Source organism: Denticeps clupeoides, chromosome 2 (genome assembly GCF_900700375.1).
Source record: "Denticeps clupeoides chromosome 2, fDenClu1.1, whole genome shotgun sequence".
Lineage (NCBI taxonomy): Eukaryota > Metazoa > Chordata > Actinopteri > Clupeiformes > Denticipitidae > Denticeps > Denticeps clupeoides.
In genome coordinates, this window is record NC_041708.1 from 23,036,163 (window position 1) to 23,060,581 (window position 24,419).

The window sequence follows — 24,419 nt, forward strand, 5'->3', positions numbered from 1 at the left end:
TTAAATGGCTACAGGCAAGGAGCTAAGTGGTTATTTGTGCTGTACCCACATTAATGGATCTATGAAGAACCGCTTTATGGGAGAGTGTAACGCATGCCAGGCGTCCTTTGTTCTTTATTGACAGGAGGACGCCTGCAGAAAAGAGGACTGGAGAATGTTCCATGAAGCGTGGAGCGGCGCTGAGGAACCCGGGAGCTGAGTCAGGCAGGGACACTTCGTCTCTCAGGCTGCAGACGCCACGACCACACCTCACCGCCTGTCCTTCAGACAGCGTCTCCAGGTTACACACGAGGGTAGGCCTTCTTCCTCTAGCTTGTGTGTGTGTGTGTGTGTGTGTGTGTGTGTGTGCGTGCGTGTGCAAAACAAAAGTTAAGCTAAAAATGTCAAACGCCTGCAGGTATGTGAAAGAGAGATCTTTGGCTGGCAAAAGTGTCAGACTTGGGTTCTGCCCAGGAGGAGCTGAAAAAATCAAAGCGGAGGGACGGGTCTCGCCCCCGGTCGGGTGGGCTGGGAGGGCAGCCAGAGTCGAGGAGGGTTGAGGAGAAGAAGACGACGGCCTGAATCATCCAGATCTGCCGCACAGCTAATCCTCTGAAGCACAGGAGTAAAGGGAACGGGAAGAAGGGGGAATGCAGACAAGACGGGCGGATAACCGCAAAGGAAACATGGCAGAGAAATGAAAAGTGAATTCCGAAAGGGTTAAGGAAAAGTGAGAAAAAAAAACAATGACAGGGTGGAGAAAAGAATGAAGAAGCGAAATCAAATTCAAAGAAAAGTGAAAGTTCCAAGTGAAGAGATTGATCGTGGTTGGGTTTGGGGTAAAAGGAAAGTGGGAACGTGTCAAAGGGAAGAGAAGAAAAGTGCCGGTTAATCCATTAATCAGAGGCAAAACTGTCGGCGAGCGTTCCCCATGCAGCATGCAAATCAGACAAGCACCAGCTTTCCACAGCGGCGTCTAAAGCAGAGCTCCCAGCCTTCCGGATCGTTCCCCCTAGGCACTGTACCTTCAACGTCCTGACCCATTTCTCGGCACTCGCTGGTGCCCCCTATAGACGACGGCCCTACTTCCACTTGTAAAGAGTAAAACGTTGCTGCGGCCCGACAACACTCAACCATAAACCAATTCCGAATCCCAAAATGAATCAAACCACATGTGGATTCTACGAGAAGAGCTGATGTTGCTAGGCAACAATTTCCTGTTAACGGCAGTTTTCATCTATTCGTATTAAAAGCTGCAATTTACAATGAAAGTGTTCCTTCATTTTTTTTTGCCATTATAACTGTAAAAACAGATAAAATCTAATCGGCTGAGCCTTTCTTAACATTAAAATAAAATAAAAATTCTATTAAAAGCAGCAAAATTACATTTACATTATCTAGCTGATGCCCTTATCCAGAGCGACTCACAGTTACTCAGTAGTTACAGGGACAGTCCCCCTGGAGACACTCAGGGTTAAGTGTCTTGCTCAGGGACACAATGGTAGTAAGTGGGGTTAGAACCTGTGACTCTGGTTCATACTACCACCCATATCTTGTGCTTATGTAGATATGGTTGGCTAGGCAACCAACACTTCTTAACAAACCCCGCTGCAGAGTGGAATTGTGCAGATTTTATTCGTTCTACTACGTCAATCATTTTATATAATGAATAATCCGGGCAAGGCCGTGAGTGATTCTGTGGCATAAAGCCTCTCCAGCAGCCTGTACCCTCATGGTTTATTATGCTGGGCTGAGCTGAACGTGTCAGGTGCATTTCAACGGTTTGAGTGATTTGATTATTTCTCGTGATCAGTTATGAAGGACGAGGACCTGAACAGAATGGTTAAAATTCGGAAGCATTGCAACAGGTTCGCTCGGAGCTCGCTTTTTCGCAAACGGCTGCCAAGTTCGCCGGTGCCTCCTGCCGCCTTGTGCCCCCGATGACTAATGCTGGCCGCAGCGCGCAGACATCCATGCCAACTCGGGCAGGCAGAGCGCTTGCCTAAATAACATCACACTGGCTGTGGCAGCGCCGTCACGTTGGCACAGCGGGCGTCGGCATGCAGCGCAGGTTCGCCTGACTCAACCCGTCCAAAGCTTTTCTGTCACCGGGGAACCCAAACAAGCGAGAACCGCTTTGTACAACTTCCTGGAGGTGGGAAGTTTTTACCGTGAACTTTGACAAAACTTTGATAAAGAAAAGCTTTGGTGGGGTCAATCAAGCTGCACATGCACCTACGTTTCATGCATTTATACACATGAGATAATCACTACAAGCAAATGGGTATAACTGCAACACGAATGAATAAATAAATCAGATAAGTAAAGTAAAAATAAATCTGCACGCGCGCACACACACACACACCAAGTTAGAATGTTCTGTTGCTCGGTGTACTGCATTACATGACGCTCTCTACCGCACCGCTTCCGATGGATAATTATCTCCCTTCGACTGCAAAGCACATTTTTCACAATCCGTTATTCGGGGTTCCTTCGGGACGTGAGTGGACAGGTGTCTCCATCTGGTGTTCTCCTCCGTTCAAATGGGTGTCGCAGAAATCATGTGAGCACGGCCAAGTAAAGCTGCTGTGCAGCCATTTTCACTCCTCTAACAGATAAACGATCTTCCTAAATGTCATGACTGGCACAAGAAACTGAGATAACAAGCAGCGTGAAAGTGTAGGTTTCTTTACTTTAGGAATTTATTATTAAAAGTAGACTAAATTAGCAAGTTTTTTCAAAGAGCTGCATTAACATGACCTGCTACAACAGCAGCCAGTAGGCGTCACTGTGAAGACGAGTGTCTAGGAAATTGAGAGACACTAAACGGCACATCACGTTGTGTGAGGCTAATCCTTATACGCGACTCAAGAGAATGCTAACAAGTAGACGGATGAAGATGAGTGAGGCTGGAAGTGCAGAGTGGTGTTATTAAAAGGATGGAGGGGGCGTGGCTCAGGAGACACCCATCTCCTCTGATTGGTAGCGAAACAATGTCACCAGTCAAAGACCAAATTCCTCGAAACCAAGCGGTTTTGCACCAGAGCTTTACATCGTATTATGAGAATGACACTTCACCCCAGAATCCATCTCCATCAAGAGCTCCATCTGTTCGCTAATAATGGGTTCAGCCCCCACTGTAGCAACATTAGCCCCTTGTCCACTGTGGTGTGGTGCAGTACAGGTTTTTTAAGGTAGGTGATCAGGGTTATAAAGTTTTTAAATGCATGGCATTATTGGCATGGCATTATCAAGGCTGGATTGATAATGCCATGGAATGGCACGTTCAGAGGAAAGAAAGTCCAGAATATCTGCCAAACGGTGGACGCTTTTAAAGAGCATGAGATACCAATCACATTAAAGCGGAATCCTACTGAAAGGATTATTTCCATCATGGCCATACTCATACAAGGCCTCTGATGTAATGCGAGACACAAACATGAACGGACCCAGAAAACGAAGTACGCTTACGTAAGCGAAACATCCTGTTCATTCTAAAAAAAAAAAAAAAAAAACAAGGTGCCAAACACTCAAGAATCACCAGATCCAAGGTGGTGGGCAAAATGTACTAAAAATAAAATACTGAAGAACTAAAGCAGATGGAGACAATTCTGTCTCATGTAGACATCTGTCTCACTTTTCTGTCTTTTGAGAAAAGTACCACAACACACACAGTATCTCATACGGTCTGAATATGGACAGGCACACGCGTTCCTCTCAGTCACTCGGGAAGACACGTCTCACTTTAAAAGGCAATGAAAAAAAGGAGTAACGTAAAAAGAACGCAACAGAATAAGGAGTGATGGAGCGTGAAATCACCCAGGATTGCCAAGGACGACAAAAAGGTTATTCTGGAACGTTCCTTACCAGGTTTCTGAGCCCCCTGGGCATCGTGGCCTCCATTCTCGAGCACTGCAGCAGCATCTGCTCACAGATACACACACAGACAGGCATCACTTCCTAAGCACTCGCCCGCAACCTTGTGAATGGCCACAAACCCCAAAGGCTATTGAGTTTCAGCTTTGGCTAAGAACGCGCCGTTGACCTCAAGTGACCTCATGAAGCTCATGGCACACAGTGCTGCTCGCATCAAACCCGAATCGACACAAGACGCCTGTCCGTTCACTCTGAGTTCACTCGTGGGACGTCTTCTCCCCCCAAAAGTTTTGCGGTGTGACTATTTGATGCTTCGTATGTTCAATAAGTCACTTTCACTGTGTCCTTTTACAATAATTGGGTGAGGACAGGTCCAGTCTAACCTAATATTAAGCGAGAAGTTAAGTGCTCTGCGGCTCAGGAGGGATTTAAACGATACGTAAAGTGCCACCGATTGGCATCATAATGGAACCGAACCACACCAAACACGGTCTGGATGAAACTACACGTCTGCGTGTGACATGGTCCGTGGGGTCATTTTCATCCGTCCTCTCCTCCGCTTTCACTGAGCGAGGTTACAGATCGCCTGATACGTGAGCGTGAAGGCGGCATGCTGGGACTGCAGAACGGCTTGTGTTCATCGCCGCCAGAAACCTGTTCTGCATGTCTGGAACAACCACGGACCTTCAAGGAAGGAGCACGCTTGATACACTTGATGCTAAATGATGCCAAGCCATTCCAAACACATGCAGACCATCACAAGAGTGATCTATATATTTATCTATATCTTTAACAGCCATAAAAATGAAGACATCCACAAATTTGTGGACATTTCTGAGGACTACAGCTCAAGATCCAGACCCTTACCATCGTTGTCCATTAGGGGGACGAAGTCTGATTTGCCCACTGTCTCCCCCACCTGGTCGTCGAAGCTCTCTGCCTCCAGCTGCGCCACAAAGTCCCTCTCCACCAGGTTCTCCGGGCCAGACTGTGGCGCGCTGTCCGTCAGGGCGTCGGTCAGACTCAGGTCGGCCATGTCAGCCTCAGGTTCTGCGTGAGGGAACACACAGGGACGTTACTAACCGGAAAGAAAAATACTTCATACGGTTCGTAGTCAAAATGAAACATTTCTAGCTGTAAAGCCAGAAAAATAAAAAAAGACAGAACCGATTTCACTGTTAGAATGTAGTATTTATTTCTAATTATTATTGAATCAAATTAAATTGATATATTCCCCTTTCTTTTGCCCTCTCTGCTCCCTGTCCCCTCCTCAGTCAGGGTGATTAGGACAGGAGGTGGCGAAGGGACATCAGACCAGGGATTAGGTCTGACAGTGCAGGCAGAGACTCTCCAAAATCTGGAATATTCTCTCCCCAGGCGGCTCGGCCCGTGCCCTTCATGCCCTTCCCTGCCAGCATGGCGTCAGCCCTCGCGCTTTCCAAAAAAACACTGGCCGGTGAAATACCGGCATGCCAAACTAAATCCAGGGCAAACCGGCCACACCCCTCTCCCCATCGCGGCTCTCCAGGTCCGCTGTCTGACAGTGGAAATGAGCCCAGCGGCTCCCCCTGGTGGCGGGCTGAACATTAAACTTTTTCTTTTTTTTCCCCAATTAACAATGAATCGTTATTCTTGTAACAATTATGTAATTGCTCGGGGAGGGACTGGTTTAACCCGTGAAGATTTACTTCGATTACAGCGAAAGCCACTCCCAGTTCAGCCGTTTCCTACGCTTCCTCTAACCGAGTCACGTGTCAATGGCCAGAACCCCCTGCTCCTGGAGAAACAGCCCCACAATGTTTATCATTCTGACCCCGTGAAAGGACCACTGGCCTAAATATACGCCAAGCCTTCTGTTTGTCCAGGAAAGTGACAGTAAATCTGGAGTGTGCATTGTTTGCCGCTGCTCGTGCACTTCCTTATCGCTGAAGTGCACCGTACCCACGCCCGGAACGGTGCCAGGGAAAAGCCTTTGCTTCTGACTTGCAGCCCTCGCCTGCTGACAGAAGCGAAGCAATTCAGACAGATAAGCGAAGGGATTTGACTCCCGCTGGCAGAACATGCAGAGTCATGTTGTTCAAACAGCCGCATTTAATCCGTACTGGCACTGTCTATGCAGTATATGTATATAATAACACTATAATAGCAATAAATGCATAATATGTAGTAATTGGAGGTATGAAAAGAAATTGTGGGGTTCAGATGGCCGTGTCTTATGCAGTAATTTTGCCAATGATATTAGGACATGCGCAAAAACATGCACTACTGTAAATGATTTTGGATTACGCTATTAAGAGTCATAAACACACTATTTAGACAATGCTCATAAGTAAAGGTCCCACATATTTCAGTGTTTATAGGATGGTCATATTATTTCTTATTAGATGTCTTAATTAACTTATTTTTTGCTTCCCAATAAAGAGCAGTCAAATCATATTTGATGCTGGATTTCTTGGGGAATGGGATAGAGATGGAGCACTTTGAAGCAGAAGGCATACGCCATCTTCACAAAAACTGATGTATGATGTCACAGTGTCTGTCAGCTCAAACATAGTCCAATCGGTGCAGCCAAAACAGTCCTTATAATAACCTGCATGAATTTTCCCATCCTCTGCCTACATGTGGTCAGAAAAAAGCCCCATGTGCCCAGCACTGTGCTATTTATCTGGTGTGTCAGCCCTGTAATTTGGTCAAATGGGCAGCTCCACCTTGCCAGCGCTGATGAGCGATGCAGGAAACACTTAACTGTAGTCTTTTTTTATTCCCGCCCATCAGAGAAGAGGCAATGGTTAAAACTTTACACCATGTGTGGGTTCATACGGGTTCTGAACCAGGAACAAGAATATGAAACAAGGCTGTGCTGACGGCTGCCGTTTTCCGACTGGTTTTCAGGCCTGTTCACACATGACACGAGGCATACATTTACAAGCAGGTGCCTCCTGCCGGCAGCTACGGCTACAGGAAACCTGCCGTAAAATCTCATTAGAACAGGTCTGAGGAGCTGTGCATTTCAGAACTGAGACGTGGGCAAGGGGGATGCCAACGCTGTTCCTAATCTAATAACGCATTCCTGTACTCCCTGCACTCCCAAAAAAGCATCCCTGGCCAAGTATAACTTGAAAACAGATTAACAGGACATGTGACGTGTATGCAGACAATTCAACAACTCAACGTCAAAGCTGTAAAAGTGCCTGTATAAAAATACCCAGCACTTTCCCTTCTCCTTTTTTGTTTGAACAACTTAACATGCATTATTATTATTATTATCAATACATTGCATTGAGTAACGTGCTATTGGGTGTGCCGCAGGGAAAATATTAACGGTTGCATTAAAGTACCTCCTGCAATTCTGCAGATTTTTTCCTCAAAACGTGGCAACGTCTATTGTGCTTTGGCCAGTAGGTGATCAGCATTAAAATGCTGAAAATGGATGGTGCGCGGCTGCATTCTTTTCCTTGGTGTTGAGTGCGCGGCTCTGAAGGGGGCGGGGCATACCAGGGATGCCTGGGATTCTGCGCCGCGCTGGCCCGCCAGGTTTAGGCCGGTGACTCACGGTCACCCGCCGCCCAGAGCCACTGTGGCTCACTAGCCCGTCTCCCTGTTACAGAGTAACCTCGTTTCACAATGAGTCAGCCCCACGTGCACACGTTATCTCCCGCGCCGCCACCGGCCTGTGGACTTTCGGTCGGGCGCGCTGGCCGCCAGCCACAAGGTTGACATGCGACCTGTCATCAGAGGTGCTCAGATGTCTCCCTTCTCTGCCGCCGAAGTGTATTGGCTCGTTCGAGAAATCGTTTTCCGCCACGCCTGCGTTGCTAAACACGGACACGCCCCTCAAGTAAAACAGATCAGTTTAAACTGCAGATTGCAATTCTGGCTTCGGCTCGTGGACTATAGTCTCGGCCAGATTTTGTGTGCATGTGTGAAAGTCCGAGCCAATCTCTGGCCAGCTCTGAAATACCAGCAGGAGGTGGATACTACAAACAGGATGGGGTTCTCATTCAGTCAAATCAAACTAATTATTATTTTTCAGATATTATATAGGCGTGTTTTTCCCATGGTTACCCTCACTTAATTAGATATTATCAATCATCTGGATAATTTAATATAAAGCTAAATTTTAAATCATTGCTGTCTTTTGTAAACCGCATTGAAATAAACATACAAGCCACAAATGGCAAGATTTCTGAAATCCCATGATTCCTATCACCAGATCCTAACTTGTACATCCACAACAATGTGAAGAACCCTGCTTCCACTGAACTGCTTCTCGACATGTTCAGGGTTGTGGTGCTGCTGCTGTCGCTTGAAACCAATAAAGCCACAAATGCCTGTTGACAAGCAAACGCCAGTCTGGTGAAAGCCCGGCTTGTGCCCTTGGCCAAGACAAACAAAACCTGGTTTATATGAAGCTGAACGCTCGCCCGTGCTGGTATGTGATCCGTTCGGCTCTGCTGTGCCCTGCAGCGGGTTAGCCCAGGTTTTACCAGGTAAAGGAGAAGCGACTGGCGTCCTGACGGCATCAGACTGGGCCGAGGACCTGCGGGAAAGGATGTGTCACGCAGCACTGTACCCAACTGGTAAATACAAATTCAAGACCCCCACTGTCCACAATGACTTTATCACTTTGAAGGCCGATACTTTTATGGCTCTTTCTCTCTTTCTTTAAACATTGTAAAAAAAACTGTAACTCATTTGCACACCTTCACCCTACCAGTTACACATATTTTATGTTAAAGACGTAAAAGTGTAATACTTGGTTATGTTTGCAATATTTGCATATTGGTTCATTGTTTACTTGCAACATTTGCAATACTGTGGTCTGTAGCAGTTGCAGAAAGCATTTCACTGCACATCATACCGTGTATGACTGTGTATGTGACAAATAAAATTTGAATTTGAATGCAACAGTATACTGCACAGACCAAGAAATGTAATCTTTAGGTTCTCAGTCTAATGTTTTCTATATATTTTAACAAAGCAATCTTGGAGAATTAGCTGGGTCACCTTCTGACAAGGTCTCGTACGGAAAGAACCAAGCTAGAAAATGACCAGACGATTTTCATTCGCCTTCACATCAAATGCGACAGAATTGTCCTTTTTGTTTTCAAGCCGCAGACTGCAAGTACATTGTTTAAACTGTTACAAACCTCAATGTCGTGCAAGAAGAAGCACCTCACACTGAACATCACAACATTTTCACAAGTACACAGAAAGCACTGGTTTGAACACTTTGCCCAGAGATTACATTTCCTTTGCTGTAAACGAGAACCATTTCAACGCTAGAACAGGAAGGGATTGTTCGCCATGACATGAAGGCGTCACCTAACCCCGGGGACACAAGCGGTGACGGCGATGGTGTGATGTGTGGCGCAGAGGGTAGCACCATCAGGCAGACTATTATGAGCTTGGAGTTTGGCCAGACTCTTCCGCTGGTACTAGGTGTTCCGGGGGACTCTTGTTTGCCGACTGGCCCCTCACCCCAAACCTCCCTCTGTTTCACTCGGCCGGGCAATAGCCAGGGACAACCAGGGGGTTTTCTGAGACGCCACAGAGGGGCTGCAGGCTTATCCTTCCGGCTGACGGTGCAGATACGAGGCCATGAGGTCGAGCATGTACAGCGCCTATGCAGCCTTCTCAGCGCAGTGGTCAACGGCGTTGATGAATCTTATAATCCACAAATGGACGTTTAATCGATTACATCCTATTGACGTCGCTTGGTGGTTTTCTGGTGGCGGCATGAAACCTCTCCTTAAAAAGTAGTGCCAGTAGTGACTGTGGCTGCCTGGAGTTTTGGGCCAAGCAGCGCGCCACTCGGCTGCCGAGTGGTCAAAGTTGACTTTTTTTTTTTTTACTTTGACCTCTGCACGGTGCGATGCATTTTTCAGTAAATCAAAGCGCTCTGCCCCTCAGACAATGTGGGAATGGAGGAAAAGCTGATCTTATCAGTCTCTGAGCCCCGAGGCCAGTGCGGCACGTGGAGCTCAACAGAAGGAGCGGCGAGCCCGGCGCGTGCCACAGTCGGCCTGAAAGCGGCTTTTCTGCAGCAGATTTGTTCCAATTAGCAGGAAAATGGTCAGCGATCAGTCCGCGCTCACCTGACGTCACGGGTGTCTGAAGCAGCCGTTTTACTGGCACCGGGTGGCATCAGTTTTTCTGATAATTATAGCAAATCAATGTGTCCACTATGGTGAACGAGACCACCTGTAGTAATTATGCATTCTTGATTAATGCATTTTTGTTCAACCGCGTGTGGCAGAATGTTACGTAACGATCAGAGTCTAACGTTTTTTTTTCATTTAGCATAAAGCCGACTTTTTATGGATGGCACATGCGCTGGGTTATTTGCATCTGCATGAACTGATTTAATTAGCTAACCTTTTTTTTTTAACCTTTTGCCGCGTGCGAACCGAGGTGATGGGCCATACTTTGCCAGCGCGGCCTGAGTTGCTGGAGAAGGTGTGTGATTGATGGCTGCCAGGACTGTCATAAAACACTGTCACAGTCCCTGACTGGCTGCACAGCTGTCCCCAGGGAGGGCAACCCGGACGTCGACGAGGCTGGGATCGGCGTCCTGTTGAAAAGGCTGGCGGCCATATTGTCTGACACTCGCTCGTATAACCTCTTTTTACCTTTTGCCATGAACCCCGGATTGCTTTCTCGTATTTTTAAGACTTTCTGCTCCAAGCAGCTGCAGAGCCTCATAAAGTAACTACAAGAGATCCTCCTACGGTGCACGTTTCTAATGAAAAGACGAGGCTGGAGAACACATGAGGTGTTTAACTCACCCCGGAGGAGAACTAGAGGCCAAACGATGAGAGCGGGGGGGTCACTGTGCCAACTACAGGTGTGGAACCATTGGAGAAATGGGAGTATAAATGATTTTGTGTGTTTGTTTTTGTTGTGTGGTTTTATTCCATTTATAGTTAAAAGTACATTTTGTGTTTACAAATGCATTTATGGTGAAGTGAATGTGATTAGTTGTCACATGTGACACCACAATTTAGCCTAGTCCCTGAAGAAGCAGTGAGAAGCCATGAAAGGCGCCCGGGGAGCAGTATGTGGGCACAGCACCTTGGCGGTTCGGAATTCAAAACAGCACCCTTTCGATTATGGGTCTGTTTCCTCACCCGCAAGGCCAACCACAGGGACAGTAGGAGGGCTCTGGGCCTCTGGGGCTTCAGACAACTAAAAGTGCGTCTCAAACGTTATGCGGGGTATGGCCGGCTGACAGTGTGTCTGTGCCGTGGCGCAAATGCCAACTACTGGTTCAGTCCTTAGTAATCTCACGACTGGACTACTGCAACTCCCTTCTAGCTGGTCTACTACTATGTACCATCCGACCTCTACAACTCATACAAAATGCAGCAGCACGACTGATCTTCAACCTTCCCAAATTCTCCCACACCGCCCCTCTGCTACGTTCCCTCCACTGGCTTCCAGTAGCAGCACGCATCAGGTTCAAAATACTGATGCTGGCCTACAAAGCCAAACATGGAGCAGCACCATCCTACCTCACAGCCCTCATTACACCTCGCACTGCACCTCGTATACTCCGAGCCTCCAGTACTGATCGCCTGGTCCCTCCATCTCTGAAGGTAAAAGGAAGACATTCATCTAGACTCTTCTCCATCTTGGCCCCTCGGTGGTGGAATGAACTTCCCCTCGAGGTCAGAACAGCTCAGTCACTGAGCACCTTCAAACGACAGCTCAAGACCTTCCTCTTTAAAGAATATTTAGATTAAATTGTAATTTTCTTGTTGTCGAACTTTGTGTACAGAATCTACAACAGAGTGAATAAAATAGATGTATTCATAGTTGAGGGTCCTAGTGAACCGGAATTGATCTCTTCATTGATGGTAACTTCAAAGCACGTTGTAAGTCGCTCTGGATAAGGGCGTCTGCCAAATGCCGTAAATGTAAATGTAAATGCACTACACTAAAAACTGTTGAATATTTCATGAACAGAAACAAAGCACATTCAGAAATGCAGCATCATAGGATTATCACTATCACAACTCTTTCGAGAAATATTTTTCATATTTAACAGACCTAACGCACCTGCGAACCGGCATCGCCAGGAATGCCGAGGCATCACAGTCTGTTTTATTCATGTGGTGTACTGCCTCTTACAAAAGAAAGCCCTTTTGGGAAACATTTTTTGTCAGCCTTCTCCTTTGACTCCTGAATTGGCCATCCTGTCACAATGGGGAAAAAACTTGCCATATCGCCCAGCCTTAAGACAACATAAATTCATATTGCAGACTGAGCATTTTACCAGCAGTTCAACGTTCAATGACAGGAGTGTATGTGTGAGCGTATTCTCACATCTAATCAAGTCACAGGGACATTTTTTTGTAATTTGGACCTTGAGGTGGACAATTAGGTAGAACTGTTGACCCTCTGCTTGTCGGTATGCCACGCCCTGGCCCAACTCCCCCCCCCCTTCATCGCCCGCCACGCTCGTCACCCAGCCTCCATCCTCCTCCGCTTCTCTAGTTTGACAGGTCCTTCGAGAGGCACGGGTTTTCACTAAAACACACACAGTCCTCGCCTTTCAGGCGGAGGTTGCACTGATAGCTCCGGACTAGTTTGTTTGCCAGGATTGAAAACTGTGCCTCATCACACACGTCTTCCACCCCCAACACAGACATTAGCAAGCAGCACAAGAGAAGCCCATAAATATTTATTTCAACCGCAACCCCGTGACCTTGACATCATTGCACAAATGTTACACTAAATAACTTATTTTCCCTTTTCAGTCGCCAAAAAGCAGCTCCATCCTCCTCCACCTCGCCCCTGCTAATGGGTAACGGTGAATGTTGTAGGTGTCCCACAGGATGTATAATGCTGCTAAAGCCCTGCAACCCAGCTGCTCCTGTTACGAGGGGTGGGGTTGGGGGGATTACCCATGATGCCGCCCTTTAGTTTGCCTGTGTGACATTGCACGATCTATCCTGTCCATGTCATGCAATCTTGGCTCTTGGTGGCAAGCCTTGTTTTAGCCTTTAGAACATTTTAGGGTATATTTATGAAGATAAAATCTGTAGGTGGATAATATCTTACTTTATTCTAAGTAAAAAATTTGCTAGCTATTCGATTTGGTTGTAACCAACTGTCCATCTTCAATTTCCTGCTAAAGGAAAAAAAGAGGATGGCAATAAAAAACACCCACTAGAAGCGGTAATGTCAGAAGATCAAGTTTTAAATTATTTCCATATCTGCTATTGATACCAGGCGTCTGTCATTTGAATGTAACCTATTTCAGGTCCATTCAAATGTATTTTTGTCTTTTATTCCTGCCTATATGGTACAAGGCCTAAGAAAGATTAGTTTAAGTTTAAAGACTTTATTGTCATTGCACCATCATACTTTTAGTACAACAGTACAATGAAATTCAGTCCTGCCACCCCAGCACAATAAATAGAAATAAATAAATGAATTCAAATGAAATAAATAAATACAAATCTATACAAGAGTGTGCAAAACCAGTCGAGTGAGTGAGGTAGCATACTTGTCCGAATTGTAGTATAATGTAAAGCATTGGAACATCAGGAACATGAGGACCTCATCCGGGAAGAATGAAATGTTGTTAGGGACAAGCATGAGGACGTGTCCAGCTGGCATGTGCTCATTAGGACCAGAAAAGAGTCACAGTCAGGACAGTCTGTGGGGGGGGGGGGGGGGGGGGGGGGGTTTCGTCTAATTACGTTATCGCCAATCGATGCTATCCATTGCAGACGAGGCGGTGCTTACTGAGCTGGTTCCGTTCCGCAGAGCCACGCAGCCTGAGGGAAGGTGGCCGCGCAGTGAATCAGCAGTATCAGCCGGCCGGGCGTTAATCCCCCTACCGACGCCTCTGCCCTGCTGCCGGCCCGCACTCTTTTCCCGCTGCCGGTGGCCATTTCCTCCGCCCAGCCAAGGCGGGAGGCAGAAACAGGCCTCTTCAAAGGGAGCGGCAACTACACACCGAGTCAAGTTCCTGCATTTCGATGAATGGGTATCACCTCCAACAGCAGAAAACAGGGCTAAGCAAGCTTCACTTGCGGTCAATCCAACGCAGATGTTCCAATGCGGCCAACAGAACATCAGGAACATGAAGACCAGTTAAAGGAAGAATCGGTCCACCTTGGCCTCCAGGCTCACAGCCCCTCCTTCAGTTAATCCGTGAACATCCTGCACTACATATGCCCATTCAAACGTGCGATTCACAAGCCTCCTGAGCCGTTTTCTTTAATGGTTGCAGGAGCAGCGTAATGACCCAAGCATGCTTGCAGGAGATGTGTAAAGCATTATGAGCCTATCCAGGCCTGCACTCACACCAACAAGCATTTGATCTTGGATGAGTGGAACTTGCAAGACTCTCACTGGGGACATTTGGTTTGAATCAAACTTAAAATAGTTTTGGGACACCATAAAGGGGGAGGAATCCTGCCCTTGGCTTGCACATGCCCCGTCTGATATCGAAGGCAAAAACCAAACAAAAGCAGGAGCCAATTCTGGTTGTGGTGGTGAAGATCTCACTGCAACTTTTTAAAACAACATGGCCAAGTTCGGAGTTTACATTTAATTATATTTGGCTTGACCAGCGCACATCTGCAATCCTGCATTCCGCTTTTATTATCGTGCAACTTGGGAAGTCCTCAGTTTTAGTCCTCAGTAGGTGACGCGATTGCTGGTGTTTAGACTGCCAGCATCTGTTCGCAGATGCATAGCGTGCTCTTCAGCAGCAGAAAGCAGATAACTGCTACATTTTAATGGGCTACATGAAGCAGACAATGTTGGAATTTACATGGCTTTTTTTCTTTGTCAAAAAATGAAACAGTACTAACATGGAGGGGAGCATGGCCAATAGTGCAAACATTCATTTACATAAGTACCTCAAGTATACATGTCCACATTATTATTATTATTAGTAGTATTACTATATGGATTTAGCAGTTATGAATATTGACTGGCTGAGTGAAATAGTTGCTGCTTTGCTGTGGTTTTTATTACTTTTATTATATAGAGGGGTGAGAAGTGTAAGTGATATATAGTCGTAAACATTTCATATTTTATACAATAGTCACAACTGCCCATGTGGTTCTCATCCCTTGATATGCATAATCATAATAGTAACAATATATAATTCATCCCTATAAGAACAAGATCTACAGCACAGGGCCACTACCTTCATTAAATTAAGATGCAGAGTATTTACTCCAAGTAAGTACCTAAATTATTCAGCGTCGCCTGAGGAAACCAAAAGGTGAAGTGGTGCTAGAAGCACGAAATGGACAGGTGCTATTGAAGGGAAAAAGCTTTTTAAATTCCCCTTTCTTAAATCTGGGCGTCTCGACCCATTCAGAAGCAGCCAGGCAAAAAATGGCGGTTGTGGTGGCGGCGCAACCCATTTTCTACAAAGCGGCCGGGCAGAAATGTCAGAATCGCTTCCTGGAGGGGCCTGCACAACTGAATGAAGGGTGTGGCCTTCCCGGGCAGAGATCTGATCTCGGCACGGTGGTTTAAGCAGGACCAGCTCTTTTACCGATACAATGCGATCATATATAGACACAGAGGCATGCACAGCACAATTTAATTAGTTTATTGCAAATTGAAAATGGTGTACTTTTTATACATAGCTATTTACTAATTACCAGGGAGTCACCGATACAGTCCTGAGAAGAAAACTCCTCAAAACTCCTTTGGTTTGATGCCTCTGAACATGCTTTATGTGCTATTATGATTTTTTTGCTTTTATATCGATCTTGTTGGTCCCCTAATACTGTATCTGTTGTCTCTTTCTGAAATTCAGCCTTGGTGAAGAATTATAGCCACTTTGATCCAGTGCCAAAATGAGATTTCCCCAGGACATGCCATTCCGGTGTCTGTAGCTTTAAATGCTAATGAGGAGGAGAGAGGCGGGACGAGGAAAGCGGCCTATAGAAGTTGAGGGGGGATTTGTGAAAAAAAGACGTCATCAACACCATTCAACAAGCACAATGTTTGTGGTTTGACAGACATTAAGTCGTGTCACTGGTTTTCCAAAAAAGAATAAAAGTAACCCCTTTAGAGGAGTGGTGGGAGATTCCCAGGGCGGAAAAAGCAGGAGAAACAGGAGGTAAACTTTCCCCTTATGACGTCATAAGGGGACAAATTCCAGATAAGACCATCTGAGCTGCTGCTCTCTGAGCGGTGAAGCAGAATGACCGCTCACTTTATGCCTATGCCCATTTCTAGCCACTGCAGGACCATAGACAGGCTAGGGGAACTCGTATTAATGTTAATTAATCTCATGTCATGGCACCTTTAAGATGGTTGTGTTTTACTTTCACATTTACGGCATTTACAAGCGCCTTACAATCAGTAGTTACCTGGTTAGGGTTAGGTACAGTCCTCCTGGAGACACTTAGGGTTAAGTGTCTTGCTCAGGGACACAATGGTAAACTGTAAAATACAGAAAGTTGGGAAAATGTAAAAACCTTTAAGATTTCCCAACTTTTTTTTTTTTTTTTTTTTACAGAGTGTGGTTTGAACCTGTGACTTTGTAGTATTTGGGTCCAGCCTACTACCACCCTAATCCTCAATAATTACTTCATAATCCATCATAATTTCTATTTCGTTACAGTGGTGTAGATTTTATTGAGCTTTAAACAAAATAAAAGCCTGCTAAAAGTTGCAGTGTGTTGGAAGGAACGAAGAACGAACCACATGAGAGGCTTTTTTCAGCAACTTCAAATTTCAGACCAACCATGTCAACTCAACAGGCCACAGCTTTTCATCCAACGGTACACGCAGATTTTTATCTGCCCATGCTATAAAAACCTGCCAGGCCGTGCTGTTTAGGCTGTACACAGCTCGCTTCAGGCCGGGGGGGGGGGAGCCGGGCTCGAGGTCGTCCCATAATGAACCGCTCCACAGAACCCACCTCCGATTCCTGACTGTGGTAATCTGCAGGGGATTGCACAGTAATCCTGCTGGATCAAGCGGGGAGAGCGGGGGTCTAATATCGCGGCCATAATCCCGGACACCAAACAGCGGGCAAAATCAGGAAACGTGGGCGCGTTTGAGGAAGTGGGCCCGTGTCAACGGCGCCTGCAGAGGGGAGCGCGTGGCTGCAAAAACCAGAATAATCCTCCCGCCCCAACACAGGCGTCAAATGCACGCCTTCACTCACATCACATCACGGGCCGGTTACCAGCCACACCCATCAGGAGTCACCAGCAGTGACGTCACAACTCAAGAGTGCGTCCAATTTGCGCTGATGACCAGGTGCATGATGGGAGTTGGCCATCCCAGATCTACAGCTGCATGTGTTCCTCCCAGGCGCATGATGGGAGTTGGCCATCCCAGCTGTGTTCCTCCCCCGGTCTGTCCCGGGGATGGACTCCACGCTGGCGGCGGTGTCAACGTCCGTGATGCGAGAGAGAGAGAGAGAGAGAGAGAGAGAGAGAGAGACACCCCCCACCCCCCTCAAAACAAAAAACAAATCTTACATCCGGAGAGCTCACTGCGGCCGGAGCCGCGGACGGAGCTTGTTTGGAGCCACTCACCGTGTGCTGCCGACTTCTTTTGACAGTTTCTCGGGCGTCTGAAGCGTCGTCGCCTTCGCGCTGATCCGCCCTCCCGTACTGCGCCTCAGCGACCGCAGCGGAGCCGAGGTCCCGCCCACGTGGCTGGTCTGAGCCAATCAAGCGGGTGGACCTCCGAACGGCAGCTGTCTCCGCCAATGGGAAGTTAGAAGCCGTGAGCGTGACAGCGCTTATCTCCTATCTTCAGTCGAGATTTATAAACGCCTCGCCTGCGGCACAGGCGCCATCGCAGCCTTCTCGGACTGTGCACTGTTGACAGACAACTGCACGCCCCAGTAAAAAAGTTTAGCTCCTTTTACGGGACGCCCGGCGGCCAATCGGTGTGAAGATCAGCCAGTGTGCACGGCAGGCCCTCAGCCCGAAGGATATGAAGTCAGGAGGGGCAGGAATGTCACGTTGCCCCCTAAAAAACGTCAGGATAGCTGGAACGATCCCCGTCTTAGAATATTTAGTTAAAATTTGAAAATGTAACATATCTATTTAATGCTCAATAGATGTTTTATAACAGTTAAAAGTAAGCATTTTCAGTCTAAAAGCAGTAACGGTGATATATGTTTCACTGACAGTAATGGATGCTGAGTCACTCTTCATCTTCTCTTGAATTCATTCTAAAAAAAATATGCATTGACTGTAAAAGTTGATTGTTGCAATACATTTTAGGATTAAATGCATGCAAATCATAATTTTTTTTGGAATCAGGATTGCGGCACGCAGTTTACCTGACGCATCCAGGACTGCATGTTTAACAGATTTTATTGCAACATTGCCCTCTCGTGGTGCAAACAGCGCATTACACGTTTCATTTTAACTTGATATTAGGCGGTTGAATGTTTTTTTGTTGTTGCATTTTCAGAAGACTCTGCATGAAACCAAATCATGCCCCTTTAAACGTTAGCACCAGTTTCCGGGGAAATATTGTTTCGTTTCACTACGGTTTTTACCTGTATGCAGCTGAAATGACAATAAAGCTCAGCGTGAACTTGACCTTGAAGCTATATCCTTTGTTCTGTTTCATGCCAACAGGATGCCCACACCCTGGTGATGCTGAAATGGTAGAAGAGGATTTGCATACAGTGAGTGTTCCTATTTGTCATTTAAACGAGGTTGTATTTTCCATGCAAAGCAGTGAGATAGAAGGGAGACGCTCCGCAGTGAAATATGAAATAAAACCTTTCAAAAAGATGGCGGGTCTCCGCAATGAACAAGCAGCGAGTTTTTTTTCCAGATCTTTGCAGTTCAATAGAATAATAATAATACATCATATCAGAATTTCAAAGTAATTATTGCACAGGTCCCAAAATGCTCAGCTCCTGGAGTGTGCACACTTATGCAACCATCTTCTTGTGCATTTTAGATTTGTTGAATTGTACAGGTTATGTCAGATTTCAGACATGAAATTATTATTATTGATTATTTTTTTTGGCATTTTAATTGTGCATTGTAATTATTGCACAGGTCCCAAAATGCTCAGCTCCTGGAGTGTGCACACTTATGCAACCATCTTCTTGTGCATTTTAGATTTGTTGAATTGTACAGGTTATGTCAGATTTCAGACATGAAATTATTATTATTGATTTTTTTTTTGGCATTTTAATTGTGCATTGTAATTATTGCACAGGTCCCAAAATGCTCAGCTCCTGGAGTGTGCACACTTATGCAACCATCTTATTGTGCATTTTAGATTTGTTGAATTGTACAGGTTATGTCAGATTTCAGACTTGAAATTATTATTATTAATTAGTTTTTTTTGCATTTTAACAGGGGTGTGCACATTATTTTGAATGTCCACTGTACCCTTTTTGTCATAGTGTCAGAATAGATTTTTTTATTATTGTTGAGACAACTATAACAGAAATCATGCTTGTGATTTTTTTTAATGAGGACTGAGGAGGAGGAGTGAAAGTGAAAGTGACAATGTAATGTGCCCTCTGCATTAAACCCATCATGGGCAGTCATGAAAGGCACCCTGGGGAGCAGTGGAGATGGTACCTTGATCAAAGGAATCTCAGTGGAATTTGACTTGAACTTCCAACCCTTCAGTTATGAGTCCGCTTCCACCACTGCCCCAGCAAGGCGACCAACCCCCCCTGAGGAAGGCGGAGGAATTACTCAGGGTTGCCAGATTGGACAGTTTTGAATTTGACATTTCAGGGGACAGTTACTCGTCAAATTGCTTGTAAATCATTGCCATAATATCTAGCAGCAAGTCCTTACTTCTGTAAATCCAGAAGATATACATGTTGATTTGACATGTGTGAACATTCCTTAAGCACTATATCTGTTACAGTGAAAATAAGGCTGAGTGTGTGTAAAAGAATGTGTGTGTGTGTGTTTGAAGCCTCGTCCACTACAGTAGTCATGATGGAGCAGCACCTGCCTGAATGGATGTATAGGATTAAGCAGGGATCCCAAAGCATCATGTCTTGTTCAGAAAAATATTCACACACAACTCTGTTTAATATTTACATCTTCAAGTGTAGTTACTGAATTCCAAATGTATCAAGTCAATATGGTTCCTCTTTTTTCAATCCACAGCAAGTGCATGCAGTACATGGAATATGTGAATATATGGGGATATACATCCCCATAGTAGCGGGCAGTGGTGGCATAGCGGATAAGGAAACGGACCCGTTATCGGAAGGTTGTCAGTTCAGATCCCGAGCCGCCAAGGTGCCAGTGAGGTGCCACTGAGCAAAGCACCGTCCCCACACACTGCTCCCTGGGCGCCTGTCATAGCTGCTCACTGCACACCAAGGGTGATGGTTAAAAGCAGAGGACACATTTCGTTGTGTCACCGTGTGCTGTGCTGCAGTGTTTCACTTTCAGTAGTAAACTAGTAAATATCATCTTTCAGAGAACTGTGTCTTCAACTCACTGGTGGGTTCCTTTTAGCCCAGTAACCATCACACATGCCAGTAAAGAACACACATACACACACACACAAAAAAAAAAAGCACGCAATGTGATTTCCAAGAGGTTTATTCAAAGAAATATTTTAAATTTCAAAAATGTTCAGCCATTTATAATGCTATCACACAGTTGAGACCTGGAGCCGTAAACCCCCCCCCCCCCCCCCCCCGGTGGTGTTCGATATGAGTCGGGAGAACTCGAATCCAACATTTTCAGCCCATAAATAAATGGAGACTCCAGAGTCTGTGATGCCAGCAGGATAGTAATTTCTTACAGTAAGTGGTTTGTGACCAGTGTCTGTCCCCTCCTCTTCCCAAATTTGGAAGTTTCTACATTCTGAATTCGACGCTGAATCAGCTGCCTCACTCAACCTCCCGCTACGAATCAGTGCATGCAAATATGAAATATGCACAATATTAAATTTGTCTTCATCATCCTCATCTCATTGTTATTAATATTATTATTAACATAGTACTTATTCACATGATTTTTAAAAATTGAAGCATACTGTTCTTTTTTTTTCTACAGTTTGTCTGCATCTCGAAGCATGCCAAAAAAATGACAGTCTCTGCATAGTGCTGGCTACAGGAGTGCCAATAACTGATTCCTTTACAAGACGTTTTATGTACAAGGAGCAAAATAAAAGTGATCCAGTGCAAACACACAGTCAACAAGAAGCAACAAGAAACAGACCCAAAAAAAGCAAGGAGTTTTTGGACGAATGGGACCCGGACACAACAGGGAGTGGGAGGGCGGTCATGCATCCAGCCAACAGACACAGTGTGGGAATGTGTGCAGATATGGCGAAGATATTAGATGTCAGCAGAAAACACTTAGTAAAATCGGGGAAAACCGTGAACGTGAGCGAGAGACTGGCAGCTCATGTTGTGAGGGTTGACTGGCAAAATAAAGCTTAGAAAACCTTTGACCTTGCGACCTTTTGAGTTGACCTTTTATTGAAAGGTTTTATTGAAAGGTGCTCAGCAGAGCAGAGGTCTTGTAGATTTGGTTTGCATTCGTCATAAATCCTCAATCTGAAGATAAATAATCACTTTAACATGTAGCAAAAAACAGCTTGTCTATTGTGGAAGATTTTCTGCCACCCAGTGAGACCATTTCAAAGCCCATTTAAAACCTTTCACCTCATCGATGCCTCTTTGATGACATCTGCTGGACTTTAAAGTGCACTTTGGGCTACACGGCACAAAACAAACCAGTGTGAGTTCTTGTTTTTCTTAATAATGTCCTACCAATGCTATGCATTAATTCATTCATTCCATTTAATATTCATTATTTTCAGATTTTTTCTTTTACCAGTACTGCTCAGACCAGGCTAGCATAAAAATAAAATAAAAAAATGTTGTAACTCTGCTTATAATACATGCGTGGGTCCTCAAACACATGAACAGGAAAAGAAATGATGTGGTGCAGATTACACTAGATAACATACACACAGGCTAATAATCATAATAATAATTCTAATAATAAAAGTGCAACTCATGCCATTACTGGATGTATCTAACCTGTACACATTAAATAAAAAAAAAAGAGAAAAAAAACTAAAACCTGTTTACCTCTGACAAACACACTGGCATCCGTCATCATACTAAAAATGAATCATTTAAAATTATATATAACAAATGCAAGATTGAAAAAAAGAAGGGAAACAAACATACAGATTTCTTCACATAATAAATAAATTAAACACGACTCTGAGCAGCCAGCAAGATGCGGTTAAATTCCCCTTCTTTTTTATTTCCACTGTAACAGTAACTGGTGGAAAAGCTTTATTTCACTCAGCCTGTGTGATTTACGTGGTCATACGCCCTGGTAAAATTTAAAGGCTTTACTGATATATAGCCATAAAAAATTATAATAAATAATTATAGGATTACTAGTTCCACGACTGTGTAGGAAATTGGAGCAGTTGACTTTGGTGTAGCTGAGATCCCAGTGGTTCCTCTCTGATGTCTTGGGAGGGAAGCGATGGGGACCGTCTGACGTGCAATGTTCTCACGGTGACACTGAAGAACTACAAGGTGGCCTATGTTGACATGCACTGGAGAACTCATGCGCTAGTCCTGACTTTCGCATATTAATGACGTGGAGACCCGACAATAAATCAGAAAATTGGACAGAAAACATGGTCACTTCCTCTCTTTACAGATCCGGACACTAAAGATTTGGTACCAATTGACCTCTGAAGCCAATCTGAAAACACACCTGAAGAAGAACGCAACAATGTTTTTGCATATTGTTTCGCAGATCCTGTTCTCTGGTTCCCGATGCCACACCACGAACTCACAGGAAATCTGATATGTTCGTCTTAAAAATGAGCATGGCTTTAAAATCCTCCCCGTCTGACGAAAACAACAAACGAATCCTGTGTGCTCTTGAAGCCTCAGACTCCGCCCCCCACGACAGACATTAACAAAAGGGCCACTGATGAAGACGGGATGAAACGGAATGCCGCGTATGGCGATTTACAGTCGTGGTTAGGCCAGCTAACGTCACAGTTCCAAACAGTTCTTCGGAAGCTCTGTGGACACGAAGGTAAGATATAATAATTTTGAAAAAAAAAATTCAGTGCAAGACATAATGGCTACTTATATTATTATTATTATTATTAATATTATTAATATTATTGTAAGCATTTCCTTGTGGTGATCCGATATGGGATACATCAGTAAAGGGACGGACGTCTGAAGAGATAATATGTGTGTTCTCCTCTCTTGCTCTCCATGGCTGTCCTCTTGTTCGCTTTCTTCTGACAACGGAGGTTTAAATATACGTATATAGGCCGTAAGGGGGACAATTACAGAGGAGGAGCGAGCACAGCTTTGTTTATGGAGCTGGTTGCATCCTGGAAAGGAAATGCAAAAAGTCTCTGCGTGTTGTCTGATTCCCTCCTCTGCATCAAGAAGCGCAAGAAGCAAGAGACCCATGAGATGTGTTACTGAGAGACAACGCATGAGAGGACTTCCCTTGCTCTCCTAGCTCCCCGGGTCGGAGCTGTGTCTCTGTGGTGTCCGTGAGTCCAGAGGGGGCTGTGGCTCGGGCAGGGAAAGCCTCCGCTGGACCTCCGGGTCCAGAGGGGACGTCCACTGCTCCAGCTCCACCGGCCTTCTCACGTGAGCCAGTCCCGGCAGCAGCGCATCGGTGGGGCTGAGCAGAGGGGTGCTGGAGCAGTGGAACTGGGCCGTGCTCCTCAAAGACTCGCTGGACTTGACTGGGAACTCCGGATGCTCCAAGAACTGTGAAGGAGTGACAGGAGATATGTCAGAGAAAAAGAAGCGCAAATACAAGGAAGAGCTGGTAATTGGAAGGTCTTTACTGTGCCATTACCTCCGATAGTGATGTGAGTGTGTCTGTCTCCAGCGGTGTGACTGGGTGTCTCTCCCCAGGGTACTGGGAGGCCTGTGGTGGAGGGGACACTGTGCTGTAGGCCGGGGGCAACAGTGCCATCTGCCTCTGTAGCAGCTGCATGATGGCACTTATGTCTGTTGACATCCGAGTCTCCAGCCTGTGGACGCCGCCAAAAGCATTAAATCAGACACACCCACAGTAAAAAGGAGCTGGTATGAAACAACAGTGCCGTGAATAAACACAGTAACATATCCGGTCATGGCAAGCGATCAAATCACCTCCACACACATACAGCACATGATCCTTATACAACTACTTCATTTTTTTTTAAATATAGGACAATGTATTTAGTTCCATCCTAATTCTGTTGACCAGCAGCATCAAAATGGAGTCCATCTCTCAAGTAGATTTACAGTAATGGTGCCCAGCATCCAACTCGGACACCTTTGACCGTATTTTTCAGACTGGAACAGCGCTATGCGCTAAGCATGGGGTGTGCTCGCTAGTTCAGGTCAAAGACGTCCTCACGGTTTACGTAAATATCAGATAAAACATAAAAAAAAAAAATTATTGTGAGTTATCTATAGAAGAGAGACTAACTAAGGTTTTGTCTTTTTCTTGATTTATCCATTTCTGTCTGTAAACCTTTGACATTGCACTAGCAAACAAGCCTGTACGTATTGCATAGTGCCATTTGGAAAATATGACATGCCT

At 45.4% G+C, this 24,419-nt stretch overlaps 2 protein-coding genes and 1 long non-coding RNA gene across 9 annotated transcripts in view; 1 reads left to right on the top strand and 2 right to left on the bottom strand.

The window, feature by feature from the left end:
- LOC114776268 (microtubule-associated protein 4) overlaps positions 1-17,542 on the bottom strand; it is a 67,306-nt gene extending 49,764 nt beyond the window's left edge. For 4 of the 5 annotated variants that reach the window (XM_028966758.1, XM_028966782.1, XM_028966773.1 and 1 more), the window contains exons 1-3: positions 17,391-17,542; positions 4,723-4,905; positions 3,847-3,903 (exon numbers count right to left, since the gene is read on the bottom strand). In XM_028966758.1, the coding sequence (XP_028822591.1) occupies positions 3,847-3,903; positions 4,723-4,891 (226 nt within the window). In that variant the 5' untranslated portion in view covers positions 4,892-4,905; positions 17,391-17,542. The remainder of the gene's footprint in view (positions 1-3,846; positions 3,904-4,722; positions 4,906-17,390) is intronic. The other variant, XM_028966768.1, reaches the window with a different exon arrangement.
- LOC114776382 (uncharacterized) lies at positions 8,303-21,181 on the top strand. The gene is made up of 3 exons (XR_003745448.1): positions 8,303-8,435; positions 18,453-18,502; positions 20,868-21,181. It is a non-coding gene; the product is annotated as an uncharacterized LOC114776382 (long non-coding RNA).
- Positions 20,850-24,419, bottom strand: part of kcnh2b (potassium voltage-gated channel, subfamily H (eag-related), member 2b) — a 137,246-nt gene continuing 133,676 nt past the window's right edge. For all 3 annotated transcript variants that reach the window (XM_028966741.1, XM_028966740.1, XM_028966742.1), the window contains 2 exons: positions 23,685-23,862; positions 20,850-23,593 (listed from right to left, as the gene is read on the bottom strand). In XM_028966741.1, the coding sequence (XP_028822574.1) occupies positions 23,333-23,593; positions 23,685-23,862 (439 nt within the window). In that variant the 3' untranslated portion in view covers positions 20,850-23,332. The remainder of the gene's footprint in view (positions 23,594-23,684; positions 23,863-24,419) is intronic.